This window comes from Mobula hypostoma, chromosome 13 (assembly GCF_963921235.1).
Source record: "Mobula hypostoma chromosome 13, sMobHyp1.1, whole genome shotgun sequence".
Classification (NCBI taxonomy): Eukaryota; Metazoa; Chordata; class Chondrichthyes; order Myliobatiformes; family Myliobatidae; genus Mobula; species Mobula hypostoma.
In genome coordinates, this window is record NC_086109.1 from 6573394 (window position 1) to 6596508 (window position 23115).

The window sequence follows — 23115 nt, forward strand, 5'->3', positions numbered from 1 at the left end:
TGGCAGGCACTGAAGGAACATTTTAGATTTTCGGACTGTTGCCAATCCGGACCCCGCTCGGTTAACCGAGCTGCGAGAGGACCTGGCGCTGCCGGCACTCTGTTCGCTTGGCGCATGCGCTGCCGGCGATGGGCCGTAACCAACGCGTCACCCGGGCAACGGATTGCAACAAAGCAGCGGCGGCGGCAACATGGCCAAGGTCTGGGCAGGTGAGTGGGTCCAGGCCCTGGCAGAGTCCTGGCGCCCTGTGGGTCTGACAGCTGAGGAGCCCTCTCCTTCTTCAACAGAACTCCTTCCTCTCTCCCCGATCACTCTGTGTTCAGAGCTGTAAGGTTGGAAGAATGAACTCAGAGGATGATCACCCACCGCTCCTGGTTGGTGTCACCTCCTTGCCCTGGGACCTCACTAATTCAGGTCTTTAAAAAGTATCGTTCAATCTGTTTCACTCGGTCAGCAGGTACCAGGTTATAAACCAAAGGCTCTGACATCTATTTGTGTTAACTGTGGAGAGGGAGTGGGGAGTGGGGGAAAGAGCGCGTTGGAGGGTGGGGGGGGGGAGGGGGAGAGAGAGCGAGAGAGAGAGAGAGAGAGAAAGAGAAATGAAAAATCTTCAAGCCCAATATCAGCTCAGTGTTTGGATCAAAGGTGGGTCAATGGAGCTGAGGTACATTTGGTAGCAGAAATCCCGTGGGTATGAATGTAAATAATAGTTCTCCAATGTAGATATGAATCCTACCCCTCATTGAATGACATTCTCTTAGCAACCTGGGTCAGGACACTTCATCAGGATTGGAAAGAAAGGGGGGGTCGGCCAGTATAACCGGTTTAAGTGTCCCTTTGTGAAACTTAGTCAGCCTTCATCGTACAAGCATTGGAACTCATTTTAACCCTGTCAAGTACATTGCAGTTGCTGAACTAGTCAAATTAAGACCAGTGGTATTTTACAAGGTCTGGATAAATGGCTGTCAATCCAAGAAACACGTGTGAGACTATAGTTAATTGACGGGATTAAAAAGATGTGGATGATTTAAGAAATTAAAATCGTGAAATGCTGAAATGGAATGGTAATGTTTGTGTCAGTGGACTGGAATGAAGGCACTGCTTACACACACCGTTGGTCAGAAACTGCTGGAGAACTGATTTATTACAGCGTAGAGGCAGGACACGTAACTCCACACCGAACGATCCATGCAGTCCCGTTCCCGGCTCACTCACTGTTGCTCTGCAAGTCACTCTCCCTCAAGAACCCGAATAATTTTGCAAGTTCTGACTGGTTCATGTCCTGCTCAAACTATCTGGCCCTCAGCAATTTTCCAGAAGCAGATGGACATGTCTTCTGTCTGTGGGGGTTCATGGTCTGTGAACAAGTTGCTGTATTTATGGCACTGTAGTAGGGATTGACCAGACTTAATTCCACAACTTCAACTTCCTTAATGTCAAAAAAAGCTGATCAATCTTTGCTTTCTTCTTCCTCTGGGGCCTTAGCTCTCAGTGGGGCAAAGGCCATTGATGACCTCCCGTCTCCATCGTCTAAAGTCGATGGTGTGGTTGGAGTTCATCCATGTTTCTGTAATCACTGCACAAGGGGGACTGGCCTATACGACAATCTGCTTTATTAAACATCATCATGTATTAAACTTTAGTTTTTGGGAGGACTTGCAAAAGTGCTGAAATAATTCACGGATCTAATTTTTGAAGTGTGAAATGGTACTGAATTGTTCGGACTTGGGCCAGGACAGACCCTTCGGCTCACAATGTTGTGCCAACCTTTTAACCTACTCCCCGATCAATCTAGCTTTCCACTCCGACATAACCCTTCATTTTTATTTCATCCTAAGAGTCTATTAAATGCCCCTTATGCAAATACCTCAAGCACCACCCCTGGTAGCCTCCTTCCCGCACTCACCACTTTCAATGTAAAAAAAATCGTACCTCTGACATCTCCCTGTACTTTCCTGCAACTACCTTAAAATTATGCCCTTACCACCCTGGGAAAAAGGCATTGGCTGTCCACTCTGTCTATGCCTCTTATCATCCTGTTCCCCTCTATCAAGTCATCTCTCATCTTCCTTCGCTCCAAAGAGAAAAGCCCTGGCTCGCTCAACCTTTCCTCATAAGACATGCTCTTTAATCCAGGCGGTATTTTGTTAAATCTCCACTGCACCATCTCCAGGCTTCCACATACTTTCTATAATGAGCTGGCTAGAACTGAACACAATATTCCAAGTGTGGTCTAGCCAGGGTTTTATAGGGCTGCAACATTACCTCACGGCTCTTGAACTCAATCCCCTGACTAATGAAGGCTAACACACCTTCTGCCTTCCTAGCTACCCTGTCAACTTGTGCAACATCTTTTGGGGATCTATGGACTTGGACCCCTAGATCCCTCTGTTCCTGCACACTGCTAAGAATCACTTCACACTTTTGGATTGAACTCTGTCTGTGTCATGGTCTGGATCGGGGTCCCTTTAAATTTACCTTGTTTATGTTACGATCCGGACCGTTGATTCCCTGTTTTCTCGTGTCCCTCGACTTTGGTGATTAGAGGCAAATAAGGCTCGGCTGAACCGATAGTTTATAGTCTCCGGCTTTTAGCCGTTCGGCTCGGGACCGTCTGCAAAGTCATCAAAGGTACGGTGTACCGATGTCATCTGGCCGGAGCAAGCCTAGTCTCTGCCGAAGCGAGTGCCGGTAATTCGCCTCTCCTCACCGGAGCAACCCTGTCCAGTTACCTCGCCAAAGCGAGCCTGCAAAGTTTTCTCACCGAGGTGGGTCCGTCAGTTAACCCGCCGGAGAGAATCAAGAACTGCTGTCTACTGTTTCCGGGCCGAGTCGAGAGCTCGCCACTACCCGGAGGCTCCAAGTCAAGTCCTGGCTCCGGTGGTATTCAAGTGCCAAGTCAAGTCCTGGTCCTGGCAGCTTCCCAGTTCTGAGTCAAGTCCTGGCCCTGGCGGTCTGTGATTCCTGTCCTACTCCCTTGTCTGAATCCCTTCTCTGCCCCTCTTGCCTCTAGCCCTTGTCTGCAGCCCCTGCCTGCACTTTGGTCCAGTTCCATCGCCAGAGCTAGATAGGTATTGTCTGGTGTTTATTTGTGTTGGTCTTGTCTTGTCTTGTTCTTGCCTCTGTGGGGTAAGTCAGGCTGTCTTGCTGTTGCCCTGTGGGTGTCATGTCTTGTCTTGTCCTTGCCTCTGTGGGGTAAGTCAGGCCGTCTTGCTGTTGCCCTGTGGGGGGGGGGGTCGTGTCTTGTTGTGTCTTGTCCTCGCCTCTGTGGGGTAAGTCAGGCCGTCTTGCTGTTGCCCTGCGGGGGGGGGGGGTCGTGTCTTGTGTCTTGTCCTCGCCTCCGTGGGGTAGCTCAGGCTGTCTTGCTGTTGCCCAGTGGAGGGTCATGAGTCCTGGCCCTATGTCCTGTACCCAAGGAGGGGTCCCAGCTCTCTGTTCTGTGTCTGACTATGGTTCTGTGTACCTGCTCTCCTGAGACTGAGGCTCTGTTTTCCATGTTCCTCCTCTCCCTAGCCCATGTCATGTCCATGCCTGGTTCTGGGTTCCGAGCCTGAAGCAAGACCCAGGTACTGGGTCCCTGCCCAGTCTCTGGCTCGGAGTCCATACCCTAGTTGTAGTCCTCAGTCTGCTATTCCTACTCCTGCCTTGCTCTCCTGGTATCAAACAATAAACTAAATTTTAATTAATCTCTCAAGATGTGTCTTGCATTTGGGTCCACCCTTGCTCCCTATGCCCCTGCCATTGTGACAGTCTGCCACTTCTCAGCCCAGCTCTGCATCCTATCAATGTCCCATTTTACCCTTTGACAACCTTCTACACTATCCACACCAACACCAACCTTCATGTCATCTGCAAATTTACAAACCCACCCTTCCACTTCCTCATTCAAGTCATTTATAAGAAACCACGAAGACTAGGGGTCCAAGAACAGATCCCTGAGGAACACTGCTGGTCACTGGCCTCCAGGTAAAATATACTCAATCTGCAACCACCCTCTGCCTTCTGTGGGCATGCCAATTCTTTATCAGCCATGTTTCCCTGGATCCCCTGCCTCCTGACTTTCTGAATGAGCCTAGCACAGGGAACTTTGTCAAATGCCTTACTAAAATCCATATATGTCACATTCACTGCTTTACCTTCATCAGTGAGTTTCATTACTTCCTCAAAGACAAGTTGATGAAGCGAGAACAGTGGATGTGGTGTATGTGGATCTTGGTGAGGCGTTAGTCAAGGCTCTCCATTGAGAAGGTAACTGCTATTGAATTGCAGTACAGTAATAATTTCTCTTCAATCCTCTCAGGTTCTCGGAAATCTTTGCCCCTCAATGTGCCTGAGAGACAGCTGTTCCCACTTCACTGGGCCTCAGACAGACTTGGAAATGAGTTTCCCCCGATAAGAGGATCCCCGAACTGTGGACCTGGCAGCTACGACACCTTTTCTGTATGTTCCAGGTGATTATTAAATTTTCCCATCGGTGGCAGTACATAAGTGGGCCAGATGTGGGACTAACTGGCCACTTTGGTCAGCATGGACCAGTTGGGCCGAATGGACTGTTTCCGTGCTGTGTGACTCCATGACTATGACCAAAGTGAGCAGTGACTGTAGACATGATCACTGAACATGAGAGAGGAAGCTCAACATGCTGCTCTGCCTCATAACCTTTCACCTCAGAAACAGGAGCAGGAGTGACCTTGGCAAAATAGTTTCTTGGTCACAGAAGGATGGCCAGCCTCTCCCTCCCAGCTGGTCCCTGGCCTGATAACTAAAATACTTTGCATCAGTCTGTCAAGGAAATGTCACTCCTCAAAGATGATCAACAATACTAGATTAGGGAGAAAATGGCTAATACGAGAGGGCACAACTTTTGAGGTGATTGGAGGAAAGTATGGGAGGATGTCAGAGGCAGTTTTTCAGAGTGGTGGACCGTCCTACCAGGGGATGGTAGAGGCAGATACTTTAGGGACACCTAAGAGAGGTTCCTTAAGGTTGTCATAGCCGGGGCAGAGGATGTCAGTGAGGATAAGCTCCCACGGTCTATTAAGTGCTCTCAATGGTGTCTGTCTCAAACAGCCTCTGACAACCAAGGCCAGCTCGGGTCCTTCTCGTGTGGCTTGGCTACTAGGTCCGCGAAACTGTTCCTACTGAAGGGGCAAAGGCAAAACCAGTCACTTCAGGCAGATGGGGCTCTTCAACCGTGGTTGGCAGCTGAGCTAGGCGAGGGAAAACTCCGATCTCAAATTTCCACTGCCTTGTGGCCATACCCACTCATGGGGAAGGCTTCCGGAGTAAACCCCGAGGAAAAATCCAGAGCTGGAGTCTCTAAGGCAGACCTACGTTGAGTTCAACGTTGTGCAAAACCGTGTTGGTCTCTCCCGTTCTTTTGGACTCGTCGGCTGCATGGAGAGGGGGAGCTTGCTGCACGGGCAACGGATCGTGGGCCTTATTGTACCACCATGGCTTGCGTATTATGTAGAGAGCTAGGATGCACGTCCACAATGGAGAGCCTCAGATAGGTTGATGGTTGATAGAAAACTGGAGGGCTATGTGGGAGGGAAGGATTAGATTGGTTAAATGCTATACCATTCCATGTTCTGTGATCACAAGATGGGGCACAGAAACAGGCTTTTCAGCCAGACTCATCCTTGCCCGTCTATGCTAATCCCATTTTAACCCAAATCTATTTATTCCTTTCCTGTTTGGAATTGGAATATTACTGAGATAAACCACGTTACTGAGACAGTGAAAAGCTTGTCTTGCATACTGTTCATAGAGATCAAATCATTACACAGTGCATTCAGGCAGCGCAGTAACCGTTGCAGAATAAATAGTACAGTACAGTGAAAATGCTGTACAGGTAAACAATGTGTAAACCCTCCAGGATGGCAGTGCAGAATTGCACCGTATGTTCTGGGGAAGATGAGTAAACACGGAGAATCCCGACATACGTACAGAGGAATCGGGGCGCCGTAGAATGACGTCAATAAAACCTAGTAACTCAGATCTCTTTTAAATCTTCCCCCTTTCACTTTAAACCCATGTTTTTTTTTGTTTTAGACCCCTGCGCCTGAAAAAAGGCTGTAACTATCTACCCTATCTCTGATATGCATAATTTTATAAATTTACATTCACTCCAAAGAAAACCCAGCATAATTAACACAACACGCAGAAAATGCTGGAGGAACTCCGCAGGCCAGGCAGCATCGATGGAAAAGAGTACCGACGACCTCGCGGGCCGAAACCCTCTTCAGCAGGACTGGGGAAATAAAAAATGAAGAGCAAAGACCCAGATTTTCTTCTTGTAACCCAAGCCCTCTAATGCCGGCAACGTCGCAGTAGCTCTTACGGTTTCTGTAGTGTAGCGGTTATCACGTTCGCCTCACACGCGAAAGGTCCCCAGTTCGATCCTGGGCAGAAACATAATTTTGACTCGTGATTCTGTTTCTCACAGGAGAACGTGTTCCGAACGCTCTCGTTCAGCTGTCCGAAGGGCTTGCAGCAAAAACTAAAACTCTGGGAGCAGCACGGTAGCAGTTAGGGTTCACAACTGCCAGCTGTAAAGGTCGGGGTTTAATTTCCTCCGCTGTCGGTAAAGAGTGTACCTTCTCCCCGTGACTACTCGTGGGTCCCCTCTGGGGTGCTCCAGTTTTCTTCTCTTGGGGTAGTAAGTTGTGAGTATGCGGAAGCACATCGTCGCTGATTTGATTTGACACAAGCGATGCATTTCACTGCCTGTTTCGATGTACTTGTGACAAATGAAGTTTATATGTATTTTTTAAAAATCTAGCACTACCACATCCTTTCCCTCACTCCAAGTGTGGCTCAGTCAATGTCTTGGGGGAGCTGCAACATGGCGTCCCAAGTCTTACACAAAATGCTGGTGGAGCTCAGCAGGTCAGGCACATCGATGGAAAGGAGTACAGTCGACGCCCGAAACATCGACGGTACTCTTTTCCACAGATGCTGCCTGCCCTGCTGAATTCCTCCAGCATTCTGTGTGTTCCTTGGATTTCCAGCATCTGCAGATTTTCTCGTTTGTCGCAAGTCTTAGCTCACTACCTGAAAGGCAAGCGAGCTAAATGTCGCCTTCGCCACTCAGTCTCCCCGTGTCTGCAGAAACAGATTCGGACTTATTTAGAAGGTTCCTTAGGTCCGGCCTGCATTAAGCCTGTGTTGGAATTAGCGTGTTGATGACCACATTTCCTTTCTTCTACAGCAATACAGTATATCCGGTAACTTGGGAAAGAAGCCAGAGAGTAAAATAGGATATACATTGGGAGCAAGGACGGCGGCTCGATTCTCGCCTGCAGTAGTAAGTGAATGAGCAGAACCAGTAATAATGAGTCCTGACGAAGGGCCTCGGCCCGAAATGTCGCCTGTGTATTCCTCTCCATAAATCACCCTGAGTTCCTCCAGCATTCTGCCAGTGTTCTTCTGGATTTCCTGCATCTGCAGAATCTCTTCAAAGTTCAAGGCAGATTTCTCATCTGAGTACATCTATTTCACCATATGCTATCTTGAGATTCGATTTCTTGTGGACCTTTACAGTAGAACAAAGAAATACTATGATTAGTGAGTAGTTAGTGAAAAACTACACACTAAACAAAGACTCACAAGCAAACGAACAGCAGATACCTGGAACAAAAGAAAATCTGCAGATGCTGGAAAACCGAGCAGCACTCTCTCAAAATGCTGGAGGAGCTCAGCAGGCCAGGCAGCTTTTATGGAAAAAAGTGCAGTTGACGTTTTGGCAGATACCTGGAAATACACCAATTGGAAATCCCCCTCCAAATTACCTATCATCCTGACTTGGAAACATATCGCCATTCCTTCATTGTCACTGGGTCAAAATCATGGAATTCCTTCCCTACCAGCACTGTGGGTGTACCTACACCTCAGGGACTGCAGCGGTCCAAGAAGGTAACTCATCACCCACCTTCTCAAGGGCAACTAGGGATGGGCAATAAACGCTGGCTTAGCTGGCAACGCCCACATCCTGTAAATGAATAAGGACAAAAAAAAGATGTGCAAAAAGAAAAAAAAATCATGCAAATACAAGAACAACTAATAATCAGAACACAAATAAATAATCCTGAGAACATCAGCTGTGGAGTCCTTGAAAGTGGGTGCATAAATTGTGGAATCAGTTCAATGTTAAGGTGTTGAGTTTTGTGTGTGTTAGGAGTGCTACTTGTGTTCACTGAGAGTCAGCCTAACCTATTCCACAGCCCCTGTATATAACACTCCAGTGGAGTGCCTAGCAATGCAACAGACCACAAGCACAAACAAGTTTCCCATTGCTGTGGGCAGTTGGTTTGATGATACCTGGTAAATGCAGGACGTGCGATGTTGAACCCTGCTCCAGAAACTCCATTCCACTGAACAGAACCAAATTCGGGAATTTGGGTGAATGGTAATGAGTGGTCTGGAAAATGGCCACCTGTATGTTGCTTTATGACTCCTGCCCCATAATCTGATATTCCAAGTGCCAAAATTAGCTGTGTCAAAAATAACAAGAGTTAAGGCTTGATTCCAGCGCTTGCAACAAGTGCGGGCTAGTAAGATCACTGTAGGAACCTGGGAAGAGGAGTTACCCTTCGAGTTCCTTCTATCACCCTACCAATTGAACCACACCTGTCCATCTGGGTCCTGCTCTACCTGTGGTTAGCAAAACATACAGTATATTCATTTTGGATTTAAAATTGATAACTGACCCAGCAACAATGCAGCTCCAAACTTTTCCTCACTCTTTGTGCTGCTGTTGTGCAAACACCTTTGAATCAGAATCAGATTTTATCACTGACTGACATTGAATTGACTTTATTTCTTACATCCTTCACATACATGAGGAGTAAAAATCTTTATATTGTCTCTGTCTAAATGTGCAATGTGCAGATTAGTAATTTGTAATAAATAGTATTGCAAATAGAATAGTGTTTGTAATAATATAGTAAAATATACAACAGAACAGTCAATATAGCTTAGAAATACAATTCTGTCAGCGTGAATTAATCAGTCTGATGGCCTGGTGGAAGCAACTGTCCCAGAGACTGTCGGTCCTGGCTTTTATGCTGCAGTGCCGTTTTCCGGATGATAGCAGCTGGAACAGTTTGTAGTAGGGGTGACTCAGGCCACCAATGATCCTTCAGGCCCTTTTTTATGCACCTGTCACTGTAAATGTCCTGAATAGTGGGAAGTTCACATCCACACATGCGCTGGGCTGTCCGCACCACTCTCTGCAGAGTCCTGCGACTGAGGGAAGTACAACTCCCATACCAGGCAGTCACACAGCCAGTCAGAATGCTCTCAATTGTGCCCCAGTAGAAAGTCCTTAGGATTTGGGGTCTCATGCCAAACTTCTTCAACCATCTGAAGTGAAAGAGGCACTGTTGTGCTTTTTGTGACCACACAGCTGGTATGTACAGACCAAGTGTGGTCCTTGGTGATGTGTATACTGAGGAACTTGAAGCTGTTCACCTTCTCAACTTCAGATCCATTGATGTCTCCATTCCTCCTGTAGTCCATAACCAGCTCCTTTGTTTTTGCGACATTGAGGGAGAGGTTGTTTTCTTGACACCACTTCTTCTCTGTAGGTTGCCTCGATATTATTTGAGATAAGGCCAATCAATGTAGTATCATTTGAAAATTTAATTAGCAGATTGGAGCTGTAGGTGACAATGCAGACATGGGTGTACAGAGTACAGGAGGGGGCTTAGGACACAGGCCTGGGGGTGGGGCTCCTGTGTTAGAGGGTCAGAGCAACAGAGCTGAGAGAGCCCACTCTTACCACCTGTCAGTGATGACAGGAAGCGCAGGATCCAGCTACACAAGGCAGGGTGAAGACCAAGGTCTCTGAGCTTCTCGTCAAGCCTGGAAGGAATTATGGTGCTGAATGCTGAACTGTAGTCCAAGGACAGCATTCTCACATAAGCATTCCTCCTCTCCAGGTGTGTATGTGTGGTGTGTAGAGATGTGGCTATTGCAACATCTGTTGATCGGTTGTGTCTGTGTCAGTAGGCTAACTGTAGGGGGTCCAGTGTGGTTGGTAGCATGTTGTAGTTGTAGTCCTTGACCAGCCTCTCAAAGCATTTTGACATAAAATGACCATAAATTACAAATAAGTAGTGGGGAGAAAGGGATAATGAGATAGTGTTCATGGATGAATGGGCCATTCAGAAATCTAATGGCAGAGGGGAAGACACTTTCTGAATCATTGAATGTGGGTCTTCAGGCTCTGTATCTGCTCCCTGATGAGAGGAGGCATGCCCTGGATGGCGAGGGTCCTTAGTGATGGATGCCACCATCTTGGACACCCCCTCTTGAAGATGTCCACAATGGTGGAGTGTGTTGAGTGTGTGATTGAGCTGGCTGAGACTACAACCCTCTGCAATTTCTTGCTACTCTCTGTTTAACATTAATGTGTTCTCTGCAGGAGAGCATATCACCTGGCCCAGCAGTATATCAGAAAAGATTTGGAAGAGGTCGTGGTTTCAAACCATCAACTTCACCATTTGGTTCCACATCAAAAAGGAATAATGAGAGCTCAAGTAAACTTCAAGTTCCTGGGTATGTAAATCTCTGTCACAATTGTTAATTGGTAATTGGTTAATTACTGTCACATGTACAGAGATCCAGTGAATCCCACCCAGACAGATCATTCCACAGTACATGGAGGCACTACAAAAAGAATACAAAACAGACTGTTTTACATATAGTGTTACACTTACAGAGAGAGTGCACTGCAGGTAGACAATAAGGTTAACAAGGTAGAAGGAGGTTAAGCAGAATCAGTTTTAATATCACCAATTTATGTAGAGAAATTTGTTGTCTTTGCAGCTGCAGTACAATACAATACATAATAGAGAAAAATAAACTTAATTACAATCAGTATGTACAATGCCTATAAAAAGTATTCACCTCCCTTGGAAATTTTCATGTTTTGTTGTTTTACAACATTAAATCACAGTGGATTTAATTAGGCTTTTTTTGACACTGATCAACAGAAAAAGACTCTTTCATGTCAAAGTGAAAACAGATCTCTACACAAAACAATTGAATGGATAAATATTCATCCCCCCACTTTAATATGACACACCAAATCATCACTGGTGCAGCCAATTGGTTTTAGAAGTCACATAATTAGTTACAAGGGGTGATTGATAAGTTCGTGACCTAAGGTAGAAGGAGTCAATTTTAGAAAACCTAGCACATTTATTTTTCAACATAGCCCCCTCCTACATGTACACACTTAGTCCAGCGGTCGTGGAGCATATGGATCCCTTCTTTGTAGAAGTGGGCCACAGCAGGGGTGATTGATAAGTTCATAGCCTAAGGTAGACGGAGATGAGTTATTAACTTCAAACTTTCTGCATTATCACTCAAAGAGTTGAACTGCACGTGCATGTAACGAGAGCGTCTTGGACCTCCAGGTGGTCCAAGGTAGAAGGAGATGAGTTATACTGCTTTCGTTACATGTAAGTGTAGTTCAACTCTGAGTGAAAATGCAGAAAGTTTGAAGTTAATAACTCATCTCCTCCTACTTTAGGCCACAAACTTATCAATCACCCCTGCTGAGGACCACTTTCTGGAGGTCCAAGACGCCGACTTCTACAAAGAAGGGATCCGTATGCTCCACGACCACTGGACTAACTGTGTAAATGTAGGAAAAATAAATGTGCTAGGTTTTCTAAAATTGGCTCCTTCTTCCTTAGGCCACAAACTTATCAATCACCCCTCGTAAATGGAGATCTGTTTTTGGAGACCTGTGTGCAGTCAAGGTGTTTCACATGATCGTAGTAAAAATACACCTGTATCTGGAAGGTACATCTGCTGGTGAGTCAGTATCCTGGCTGGCAAAAACTACACATGAAGATAAAAGAACACTCCAAGCAACTCTGCAAAAAGGTTATTTTCATGAGAAGAGGGAAAACATTGTATCATTTTTTAATGCATGCATTTCTAAATGGCAATAAACGAGGACTGAATGTTCTCATAATCTAATTTAATCCAATTGAAAACCACAAGTCAGGTGATGGATACAAAAAAATTTCCAAGTCACTGAATAACCCTTGGAGTAGTTAAGTCAATCAAGAAGAAATGGAAAGAATATGGCAGAGCTGTAAATCTGCCTTGAGCAGACCATCCTCAAAAACTGGGTGAAGAACGGGACTAGTGAGGGAAGCCACCAAGAGACCTATGACAAGTTAGGAAGAGTACAAGACTCTGAAATTGGCTGAAGATGGTTCTATGGTCCGATGAAACCAAAATTGAGCTTTTTGGTCATCAGACTAAACGCTATGTTTGGAGTAAGCCAAATACCACACATCATCAAAAACACACCATCTCTACCGTGAAGCATGGTGGTGGCTGCATCATTCTGCAGGGATGCTTCACTGCAGCAGGCCCTGGAAGGCTTGTGAAGGTAGAGGATAAAATGAATGCAGCAAAATACAGGGAAATACTGAGAACTGCAACTTGGGAGATTTGTTTTCCAGCATGAAAATGAAGCCAAAGTTTCACAGGAAATGGCTTAAAAGCAACAAACTTAATGTCTTGGAGTGGCCAAGTCAGAGTCCAGACCTCAATCCAATGGAGAATTTGTGGCTGGATTTGAAAAGGGCTGTTCTCTCACGATCCCCATGCAATCTGACAGGGCTTGAGCAATTTTGTAAAGAATGGAAAAAAAATTTGCAGTGTCCAGATGTGCAAAGCTGACAGAGACCTATCCACACAGACTCAATGCTGTAACTGCTTCAAAGATCCATCTACTAAATACTGACTTGAAGGAGGTGAATACTTATGCAATCAATTATTTTGTGTTTTATAATTTAATTAATTTAGATCACTTTGTAGACGTTTTCACTCTGACACAAAAGAGGCTTTTTCTGTTGATCTGTGTCAAAAAAAAGCTAAATTAAATCCACTGTGATTCAATGTTGTAAAACAATAAAACATGAAAACTTCCAATGGGTATGAATACTTTTTATAGGCACTGTATATATTAAATAAATAAGTAGTGTAAAAATAAAAATATATAGTGAGGTAGTGCTCATGGATATCCAGTCAAAAATTGGATGGCAGAGGGGAAGAAGCTGTTCCTTAACTGTTGAGTGTGTGCCTTCAGGCTCTTGTAATGCCTCCCTGATGATAGCAATGAAAACAGGGCATGTTCTAGATGGGGGTCCCCTTTTTGAGGCATTGTTCCTTGAAGATGCTATGGAGGTTAGTGCCCATGATGTAGATAAGTTTACAACTCTCTGCAGCTTATTTCAATCCTATGCAGTAGCCCTTCTCCCCACCCCATATCAGATGGTGATGCCACCAGTTAGAATGCTCTCCATGGTACATCTGTCGAAATTTGCGAGTGTCTTTGGTGACATTCCAAATCTTCTCAAACTCATAATGAAATATAGCCATTGTTGTGCCTTCTTTGTAGCTGTATTAATATGTTGGGTCCTGGATAGTTCCTCAGAGGTGTTGACACCCATAAACTTGAAATTACTATTTCCACTTCTGATCCCCCTATGAGGACTGGTGTGTGTTCCCTTGTCTTACCCTTTCTGAAGTCCACAATCAGCTCTTTGGTTAGATAATCAAGAGTTCATCTTTAGCATATAAGAGGTCCATTGAAGAGTCTCATAACAGCAGGGTAGATGCTGTCCTTGAACTTGGTGGTAGGTGCTCCCAGACTATTATGTCTTCTGCCCGATGGGAGAGGAGAAATAATGCTGATGTCTTTAACCTTTACAAAATAAATAAATGCTGCAATAAAAAGAAATAATAAGGTAGTATTCATAGATTAATGGACTGTTCAGAAATCTGATGGTAGAATTCTGAATCATTGTATGTGGGTCTTCTAATGGCTGTCCTGGGTGATGAGGTCCTTAATAAGGATTGGAGTTTTGTGTGTGAGTTGGGGTGTGGGAAAAGGGCTTTTTTCTTCTGTTGTTATTTGTGTTGTCTGCTGAACATTGTGGGCATGCAATGTTGTTGTCAGAACACTTGTAGGCTGCCCCCAAGTTGTACTGGCTGTTAACAGAAACGATGTATTTCACTGTATGTTCAATGTACATTTACATGTGATAGATAAATAAATTTGAATCTGATCTGGATGCCACCTTCTTGAAGCACTGCCTCTTGAAGATGTCCTTGATGGTGGGGAGAATTTCACCTGTGATGGAGCTGGCTGAGTCAACAAAGCTCTGCAGCCTCTTGTGATCCTGTGCATTGGCTTCCACACCAGGCCATGATACAGTCAGATAAATGCTCTCCATTGTACCTCTGAAGAATTTGTTAGAGCATTTGGTGACATACCAAATCTCCTCAAACACCTTATAAAGTACAGCTGCTGCCATATCTTTTTTGTGATTGCATTTTCTTCATGACAGTGTGTAAAGCTTTACTTGGGAGTATTTTTATTGAGCATTGTAGTTCGTTACATGAGTCATATTGTTGCAAGATTTTCATCTCAATTATGTCTCTTCCTGAGATTTTAATCTTGTAGATCATCAACAAAGTCATATACACTCAGTGGCCACTTGATTAGGCACACCTGCTCTTTAATGCAAATATCTAATCAGCCAATCACATGACAACAACTCAATGCATAAAAGCTTTCAAACACGATCAACAAGTTCAGTTCAGACCAAACAATGGGGAAGAAATGTGATCTAAGTGACTTTGAATGTGGAATGATTGTTGGTGCCAGATGGAGTGGTTTGCATATCTCAGAAACTATTGATCTCCTGGGATTTTCACACACTACAGTTGCTAGAGTTTACAGAGAATGGTGTAAAAAAAAATCCAAGGAGTGGCAGTTCTGTGGCAAAAATGTCTTTATAATGAAAGAAGTCAGGCAAGACTGGTTAGTCATCGTCATATTTTATTGATCCCCGGGGAAATTGGTTTTTGTTACAGTTGCACCATAAATAGTAATAAAACCATAAATAATTAAATAGTAATATGTAAATTATGCCAGGAAATAAGTCCAGGACCAGCCTATCGGCTCAGGGTGTCTGACCCTCCAAGGGAGGAGTTGTAAAGTTTGATGGCCACAGGCAGGAATGACTTCCTATGACGCTCTGTGTTGCATCTCAGTGGAATGAGTCTCTGGTTGAATGTACTCCTGTGCCCACCCAGTACATTATGTAGTGGATGGGAGACATTGTCCAAGATGGCATGCAACTTGGACAGCATCCTCTTTTCAGACACCACTGTCAGAGAGTCCAGTTCCATCCACACAACATCACTGGTTCAAGGTGACAGTAACCCAGATAACCATGTGTTATAACAGTGGTGTGCAGAAGAGCATCTCTGAATGCACAATGCATCAGACCTTGAAGTGGATGGGCTTCAGCAGCATTAGTCCATGAACATACACTCAGTGGCCACTTTATTAGGTAGAGGAGGTACCTTTACCTAATAAGAAATTGTGTAATCCATAAATTTACAACCTGTGCAAAATAACAAATGGGAATGTATTCATAATTTAGAAATATCTACTCATGAGTGTCTTGGTAAGGTTAATTAATTTATTCTTTTTCCATTAAGAATATATCATTTCACATTAGTTTTTAATTGATGTTGAATTTATCTGTCCAAATTAACCTACATATTGAATTTGTTTTATTTGTAGTCCTGGTACATATGACCTCAACACACCAAGAAACAGACATGTTACGTGGCCAATGAAGTTTGATGCTCCGGACTGGAGTTTAGTTGCTGCTCCTAAAAAGCGCACCTTACGGATTGAGGTATGGCTATTAGACTGATAGGGGCCAAATCTGTTAAACAGCTCCCAGTGCTGCCAGTTCAGGATATCATTTAAAAAAACACAGCTGCAGTGCTGTTTTGTCTGCTCTTGCTGTTGCTTGTGTTGTCCTGCTGCTGAACACTGCGGGCATGCTATATTGGCACTGGGGATGTTGGCCTGGGCAAGGACAGATATTAGTTTGATGACTCTTCCAGTGAAGTTAAAGGATAGAAATAATATCAGCAAACAACAGTTCTTTCAGCAGTGGAGAGAAAAACAAATATATCTTTTTTTTTTACTTTTAGCTTGCTGGTGACAAGGAATTCCGAAAACACAGAAATAGAGTGGCATATTTCAGCTTATACCACACTTGACGATGTCAAAGACTGGATGTTAATACAACTGTCATGAATTATCATTCACTACACCATCATTTGTACCATTTGTGGATCACAGAATGGTCTTTTATAATGTTGTCCACAACATAATGAGATTATTTGTCAGTGTAATAGATCTCATTAAACAAATACAACTTAGTGAATGTTATCTTTCATAGTTAGTAAACAGTTCACTGTGTCAATTGCAAACTGCCTGAAATATCTCAGAATAATCAGTAAAAATGTCCTACTGGATCTCATTGAAACCTATCAAATATTTAAAGACCTCGATCGAGTTGACATGGAGAGGAAGCTTCCTGTAGTGAGGGAATCTAGGACCAGAGAGCACAACCTCAGAATAGAAGGATGTCCTTTTAGAGCAGAAATGAGGAGGAACTTCTTTAGCCAGAGTGGTGAATCTGTGGAATTCATTGCCACAGATGGCTGTGAAGGCAAAGTCATTGGGTATACTTAAAGCAGCGGTTGACTATCGATTAGTAAGGGTGTCAAAGGTTATAGGGAGAAGGCAGGAGAAATTACTAACATGGCAGGGGGATGGGAACCAGTATGACAGAGCTGAGGATGAGGGAGTTTACAAGTAGATGATGGGTGTAACATGAATGTAAAGAAAGACAAGCCAATGATTGGTTACAAATGCAGAAAGAGCAAAGAGTTAAATTGTACCACAGACACAAAATTCAAAAGGGCGATAATTTTTACTGATTATCCTGAGATATTTCAGGATATAAGGTGATGTAGTTAAACACGTGTAACATTCAAAATAAAGTGGATGAAACCATGGCGTAATTAAAGATTGGTCGATATGACGGACAGGCAGGAAGGCATAGGCAGGTAAGAGATGGAATTACACCTTTAGATAGAGGTGACATAGGGTCAAAGAATGTCGAATCTTTGTGGGTGGAGTTAAGAAACTAAGTAAAGTAAAGGCATCCATTAGTCTTGCGAGACCATGGATCTGAGCCTGGAAAGTCTTCTCTCTCCAGGGCGCAGGCCTGGGCAAGGTTGTATGGAAGACCGGCAGTTGCCCATGCTGCAAGTCTCCCCTCTCCACGACATTGATGATGTCCAAGGGAAAGGCATTAGGACCCATACAGCTTGGCACCAGTGTCGTCGCAGAGCAATGTGTGATTAAGTGCCTTGCTCAAGGACACAACACGCTGCCTCGACCTTCAGGTCGCTAGTCCAATGCCTTAGCCACTTGGCCACACTAGTTAAGAAACTACAAGGGTGAAAAAACCATTATGAGAGTCATATATAGGCCTCCAAATAGTAGCCAAGATGTGAGATTGAGATTGCAAAGGGAGCTGGAAAAGGTATGTAATCATGGTAATGTCACAATTGTTATGGGGGACTTCATGGGAAAATCAGGTTGGTATTGGATTGCAAGAGAGGAAATTTGTTGAATGCCTACGAGATGGCTTTTTGGAGCAGCTTATGCTGGAGCCTACTTGGGAAAAGGCTATCTTAAATTGGGTGTTGTGTAATAACCCAGATCTGAATAGGGAGCTTAAAGTAAAGGAGCCCTTAGGAGATGGTGCTCAAAATATGGTTGAATTATGCTGCAATTTGAGGGAGAAGAAGTCGTCACATGTATCAGTAGTGCAGTGAAATAAAGGGAATTACAGAGGTATGAGAGGAGCTTGCTCAGGTGGATTGGAGGAGGATACTAGTGGGGATGATGACAGAGCAAAGATGGATGAAGCTCCTGGAAATAGTTCACAAAGCGCAGGATAGATAAGTCCCACAGAAGAAGTTGTTCTCAAATGGCCAATAGTCAACGAGAATTAGAAGAGCAAATCTGCAGAGAGATAGCAGGCAATTGCAGGAAACATAAAATTGTGGTGGTAGGGGATTTTAATTTTCCATATATTGATTGGGTCCTCCCATACTGTTAGGGGTCTAGAAGGTTTAGAGTTTGTAAAATGTGTTCAGGAAAGTTTTCTAAATCAATATATAGAGGGACCAACTGGAGAGGATGCAATATTGGATCTCCTGTTAGGAAATGAGTTAGGACAAGTGACAGAAGTCTGTGTAGGGCAGCACTTTGGTTCCAGTGATCATAACACCATTAGTTTCAACTTGATCATGGACAAGGATAGATCTGGTCCTAGGGTTGAGGTTCTTAACTGGAAGAAGGCCAAATTTGAAGAAATGAGAAAGGATCTAAAAAGCGTGGATTGGGACAGGTTGTTCTCTGGCAAGGATGTGATCGGTAGGTGGGAAGCCTTCAAAAGAGAAATTTTGAGAGTGCAGAATTTGTATGTTCCTGTCAGGATTAAAGGCAAAGTGAATAGGAATAAGGAACCCTGGTTCTCAAGGGATACTGCAACTCTGATAAAGAAGAAGAGGGAGTTGTATGACACGTATAGGAAGCAGGGAGTAAATAAGGTGCTTGAGGAGTATAAGAACTGCAAGAAAATACTTAAGAAAGAAATCAGGAGGGCTAAAAGAAGACATGAGGTTGCCTTAGCAGTCAAAGTGAAGGATAATCCAAAGAGCTTTTACAGGTATATTGAGAGCAAAAGGATTGTAAGGGATAAAATTGGTTCTCTTGAAGATCAGAGTGGTCGGCTATGTGCGGAACCAAAGGAAATGGGGGAGATCTTAAATAAGTTTTTGTGTCTGTATTTACTAAAGAAACTGGCATGAAGTCTATGGAATTAAGGGAAACAAGTAGTGAGATCATGGAAACTGTACAGATTGATAAGGAGGAGGTCCTTGCTGTCTTGAGGAAAATTAAAGTGGATAAATCCCCGGGACCTGACAGGGTGTTCCCTCGGACCTTGAAGGAGACTAGTGTTGAAATTGCAGGGGCCCTGGCAGAAATATTTAAAATGTCGCTGTCTACAGGTGAGGTGCTGGAGGATTGGAGAGTGGCTCATGTTGTTCCGTTGTTTAAAAAAAGGATCGAAAAGTAATCTGGGAAATTATAGGCCAGTAAGTTTAACGTCGGTAGTAGGTAAGTTATCGGAGGGAGTACTAAGAGACAGAATCTACAAGCATTTGGATAGACAGGGACTTATTAGGGAGAGTCAACATGGCTTTGTGCGTGGTAGGTCATGTTTGACCAATCTATTGGAGTTTTTCGAGGAGGTTACCAGGAAAGTGGATGAAGGGAAGGCAGTGGATATTGTCTACATTGACTTCAGTAATGCCTTTGACATGGTCCCACATGGGAGGTTAGGAAAATTCAGTCGCTAGGTATAGATGGAGAGGTGGTACATTGGATTAGACATTGGCTCAATGGAAGAAGCCAAAGAGTGGTAGTACAGAATTGCTTCTCTGAGTGGAGGCCTGTGACTAGTGGTGTGCCACAGGGATCAGTGCTGGGTCCATTGTTATTTGTCATCTATATCAATGATCTGGATGATAACGTGGTAAATTGGATCAGCAAATTTGCTGATGATACAAAGATTGGAGGTGTAGTAGACAGTGAGGAAGGTTTTCAGAGCCTGCAGAGGGACTTGGACCAGCTGGAAAAATGGGCTGAAAAATGGCAGATGGAGTTTAATACAGACAAGTGTGAAGTATTGCATGTGGGAAGGACAAACCAAGGTAGAACATACAGGGTTAATGGTAAGGCACTGAGGAGTGCAGTGGAACAGAGGGATCTGGGAATACAGATACAAAATTCCCTAAAAGTGGTGTCACAGGTAGATAGGGTCATAAAGAGAGCTTTTGGTACATTGGCCTTTATTAATCAAAGTATTGAGTATAAGAGCTGGAATGTTATGATGAGGTTGTATAAGGCATTGGTGAGGCCGAATCTGGAGTATTGTGTTCAGTTTTGGTCACCAAATTACAGGAAGGATATAAATAAGGTTGAAAGAGTGCAGAGAAGGTTTACAAGGATGTTGCCGGGGCTTGAGAAACTCAGTTACAGAGAAAGGTTGAATAGGTTAGGACTTTATTCCCTGGAGTGTAGAAGAATGAGGGGAGATTTGATAGAGGTATATAAAATTATGATGGGTATTGATAGAGTGAATGCAAGCAGGCTTTTTCCACTGAGGCGAGGGGAGAAAAAACCAGAGGACATGGGTTAAGGGTGAGGGGGGAAAAGTTTAAAGGGAACATTAGGGGGGGGCTCCTTCACACAGTGACTGGTGGGAGTATGGAATGAGCTGCCAGACGAGGTGGTAAATGCGGGTTCTTTTTTAACATTTAAGAATAAATTGGACAGATACATGGATGGGAGGTGTATGGAGGGATATGGTCCGTGTGCAGGTCAGTGGGACTAGGCAGAAAATGGTTCGGCACAACCAAGAAGGGCCAAAGGGCCTGTTTCTGTGCTGTAGTTTCTATGGCAGGGGTAGGCAACCGTGGCTGACAAGTGAAGTTAAGGACTGCATAAAAGCCAAGGAAAAGGCTACTGGACTTCACTGGCATTTTGCAGCAGCAGTACAGTGCAAAACATAAAGATTACTATATGTTACAAACACCCTCTTCCTTCCTCATCCCTTCACTAGGCCTTAATTAAATTACACCTTTTAAATACTGTATAGTTTGAAAAACTGTAGAATTACTTTTCTTTCCTCCACATTACCACACTCAGCATTTTAGGAACAGCTTCTTCCCATCTGCCATCAAATTTCTGAATGCTCCATAAGCCCACGGACATGACCTCATTATTCCTCTTTTGCATAATTTGCTTATTTTTGTAACTTCTACTGCCATGAAACAATAAACCACAACACTCAGTGGCCATGTTATTCGTTACTTCCTGTATCCAAAAGTGACCACTGAGTGGTGTTCTGTTGCTGTAGCCCATCCACATCAAGGTTCAACATGTGTGTTCAGTGATGCTGTTCTACACACCTTATTGTAACGTGTAGTTATTTGAGTTACTGTCACCTTCCCGTCAGCTTGAACTAGTATGGCCATTCTCTTCTGATCTCTCTCATTAACAAAGCACTTTTGCCCACAGAATTGCTGCTCACTGGATTTTTTTTTGGTTATCGCACCATTCTCTGTAAACTCTAGAGATTGTTGTGAGTGAAAATCCTAGGAGATCAGTTTCAAAGCACCCAGTCCAGCACCAACAATCATTCCACAAAGTCACTTTTAGATCACATTTCTTCCCCATTCTGATGTTTAGTCTGAATAACAACTGAACCTCTTGACAATGTCTGCATGGTTTTATGCATTGAGTTGCTGCCTCATGTTTAGCTGATTAGGTATTTGCTTTAACAAGTGAGTGTACCTAATACAGTGGCCACTGAGTATATAAATGTGATAATAAACCGGATTCTGATTAAGGAAGAATGATTTCTGTGGCTGAATAAACACAATCCATATATTTAACTATGCTTTTGATTTTTTTTTGTGACAAGATACTCATTTCATCATGTAGGATGTCATTTAGGTCTCTGACGTCTATGCTGATTCTCAGAACATTCCGATCCATCATATTCCCCTTCTTTACAACTAGTTAATTAATTTAAATAAAACAATTACATGAAGAACTTAACTGTATGTGAAGCGGTTTAAATCAGGTGTTATAGGAGTTCATTCTTATTTCTATCCCTCCACCCAAATTCTTTGTAATCTTATTTACATTTTAACTTTTTAAGAGTACCATTTCTGGCAGTCCATCTTTGATGAGGATGCTTTTGTTGTTAATCTCATCAATAGCTACACAAATTACTTTTAAGTACGAAGCCTGATTGCATATTAGGTGAACGACAGGTGTGGGAAGTGTTACATTTGGTTTGATGTTATCTTGGAACCTCTTAGATGACATTGCTTGATGCTGTTGCATGCGGATTTTGTCAAGTGAGCCCTGTCCTGAAATAATTGTAGAAGGTGGCTATTCTGATGAAAGATAATTGATCTGAAAGGGTTATACTTTTCTTTCTCCACAGCTGCTACCTGACCATTTTCTGTTGCTTTATCATTTGGATTGATGCCAACTCATTGGCAATTGTTCCAAAGGAAGTCTTTGAATCACTTTTACCGATGACACTTAGTTCTCAGGTTGCCTTAGCACACCATACAAGATAAATTTTGGGTCATGATGGTCTTCAATTCTACCGATGTACAGTGCAACTAAGTTGGATTTGAATAGCATTTGTTAGACAAATTCTTGTGCTTGAAAATCCAATTATAAAGAGCTCACAATGATACTAAATAATACCACAAACTTATAACTTAAATCAAAATATCCAGCAATGGGTTGAGTAAGCACCTATGTGCTTCTATGTAAATGTAACAATTATTTATTTGAAATGCAGAAAGTATACGATCCATTTTTCATAAATTTTTACTTTATAAAACAAATGCCTAACCTGCTGTCACATACATAAAATAATCTGGTTACTGATATATATAAGATCTATTCATTAAGTAGCAAAAATTATAATAACATTAAAAAATTCCATAACAAATAATTGGACTTGGCAACATAGAAGTCACGTAAAACCGGAGGCAATTAGTACGCATTACTTGATGCCACTCTCTTGAGCACAACATAATTTCATTCAAATCTAGTCTATGGAAATCTCAGCACAAAAAGATTTAGTAACACTAAATATTTCAATTGCCACATACAAACATTACGACATTTTTTCTTACACACTCTCAGTGTTGAGAGTCTGTATTGTGATGATTATCCAAGCATTTCCAGGAAAGCTTTTTTTCCTGATAAATGCTTCATGGGAATTTATTTTTTAACCTGGCTGGTGGTTGGGCATTATGAAGAATGTACTGCTGAAACAGATTATTAATTGAAGGGATACCTAATGATAATTTTTTGTGGAAATTTCATGTAATATTAAGTGTGTGTATAGATAATTGTCGGCTATTTTGCAAGTACATGTGTGTAGTGTACACTTACATATTGGTAACCTTTAATACCACATAAAACATCTTTTTTAATGAAGTTATTTTGTAAATTGGCTATTTCTAAAAGCATGCAATGAAAAAGTTATTCTCTTGATAATACTCTATGATTTAAATTAATTTGTTACAGAG

General features: G+C 43.1%; 2 protein-coding genes and 1 non-coding gene across 3 annotated transcripts in view; 2 read left to right on the forward strand and 1 right to left on the reverse strand.

Moving 5' to 3' along the window:
* Window positions 1-189: 189 nt before the first annotated feature.
* LOC134355892 (ciliary microtubule-associated protein 3-like) lies at window positions 190-16333 on the forward strand. The gene is made up of 6 exons (XM_063066419.1): window positions 190-209; window positions 4301-4440; window positions 7214-7309; window positions 10430-10563; window positions 15632-15749; window positions 16054-16333. Exons 1-6 carry the CDS (start codon window positions 191-193, stop codon window positions 16120-16122), a joined length of 576 nt encoding a protein of 191 aa, XP_062922489.1. The 5' UTR covers window position 190; the 3' UTR covers window positions 16123-16333.
* Window positions 6345-6417, forward strand: trnav-cac (transfer RNA valine (anticodon CAC)). Its single transcript has one exon. It is a non-coding gene; the product is annotated as a tRNA-Val (tRNA).
* Window positions 16334-21703: 5370 nt separating the features above from the next.
* LOC134355849 (chitinase-3-like protein 1) overlaps window positions 21704-23115 on the reverse strand; it is a 51009-nt gene continuing 49597 nt past the window's right edge. Inside the window, exon 10 of the mRNA XM_063066353.1 lies at window positions 21704-21930. Coding sequence (XP_062922423.1) covers window positions 21704-21930 — 227 coding nt within the window. The remainder of the gene's footprint in view (window positions 21931-23115) is intronic.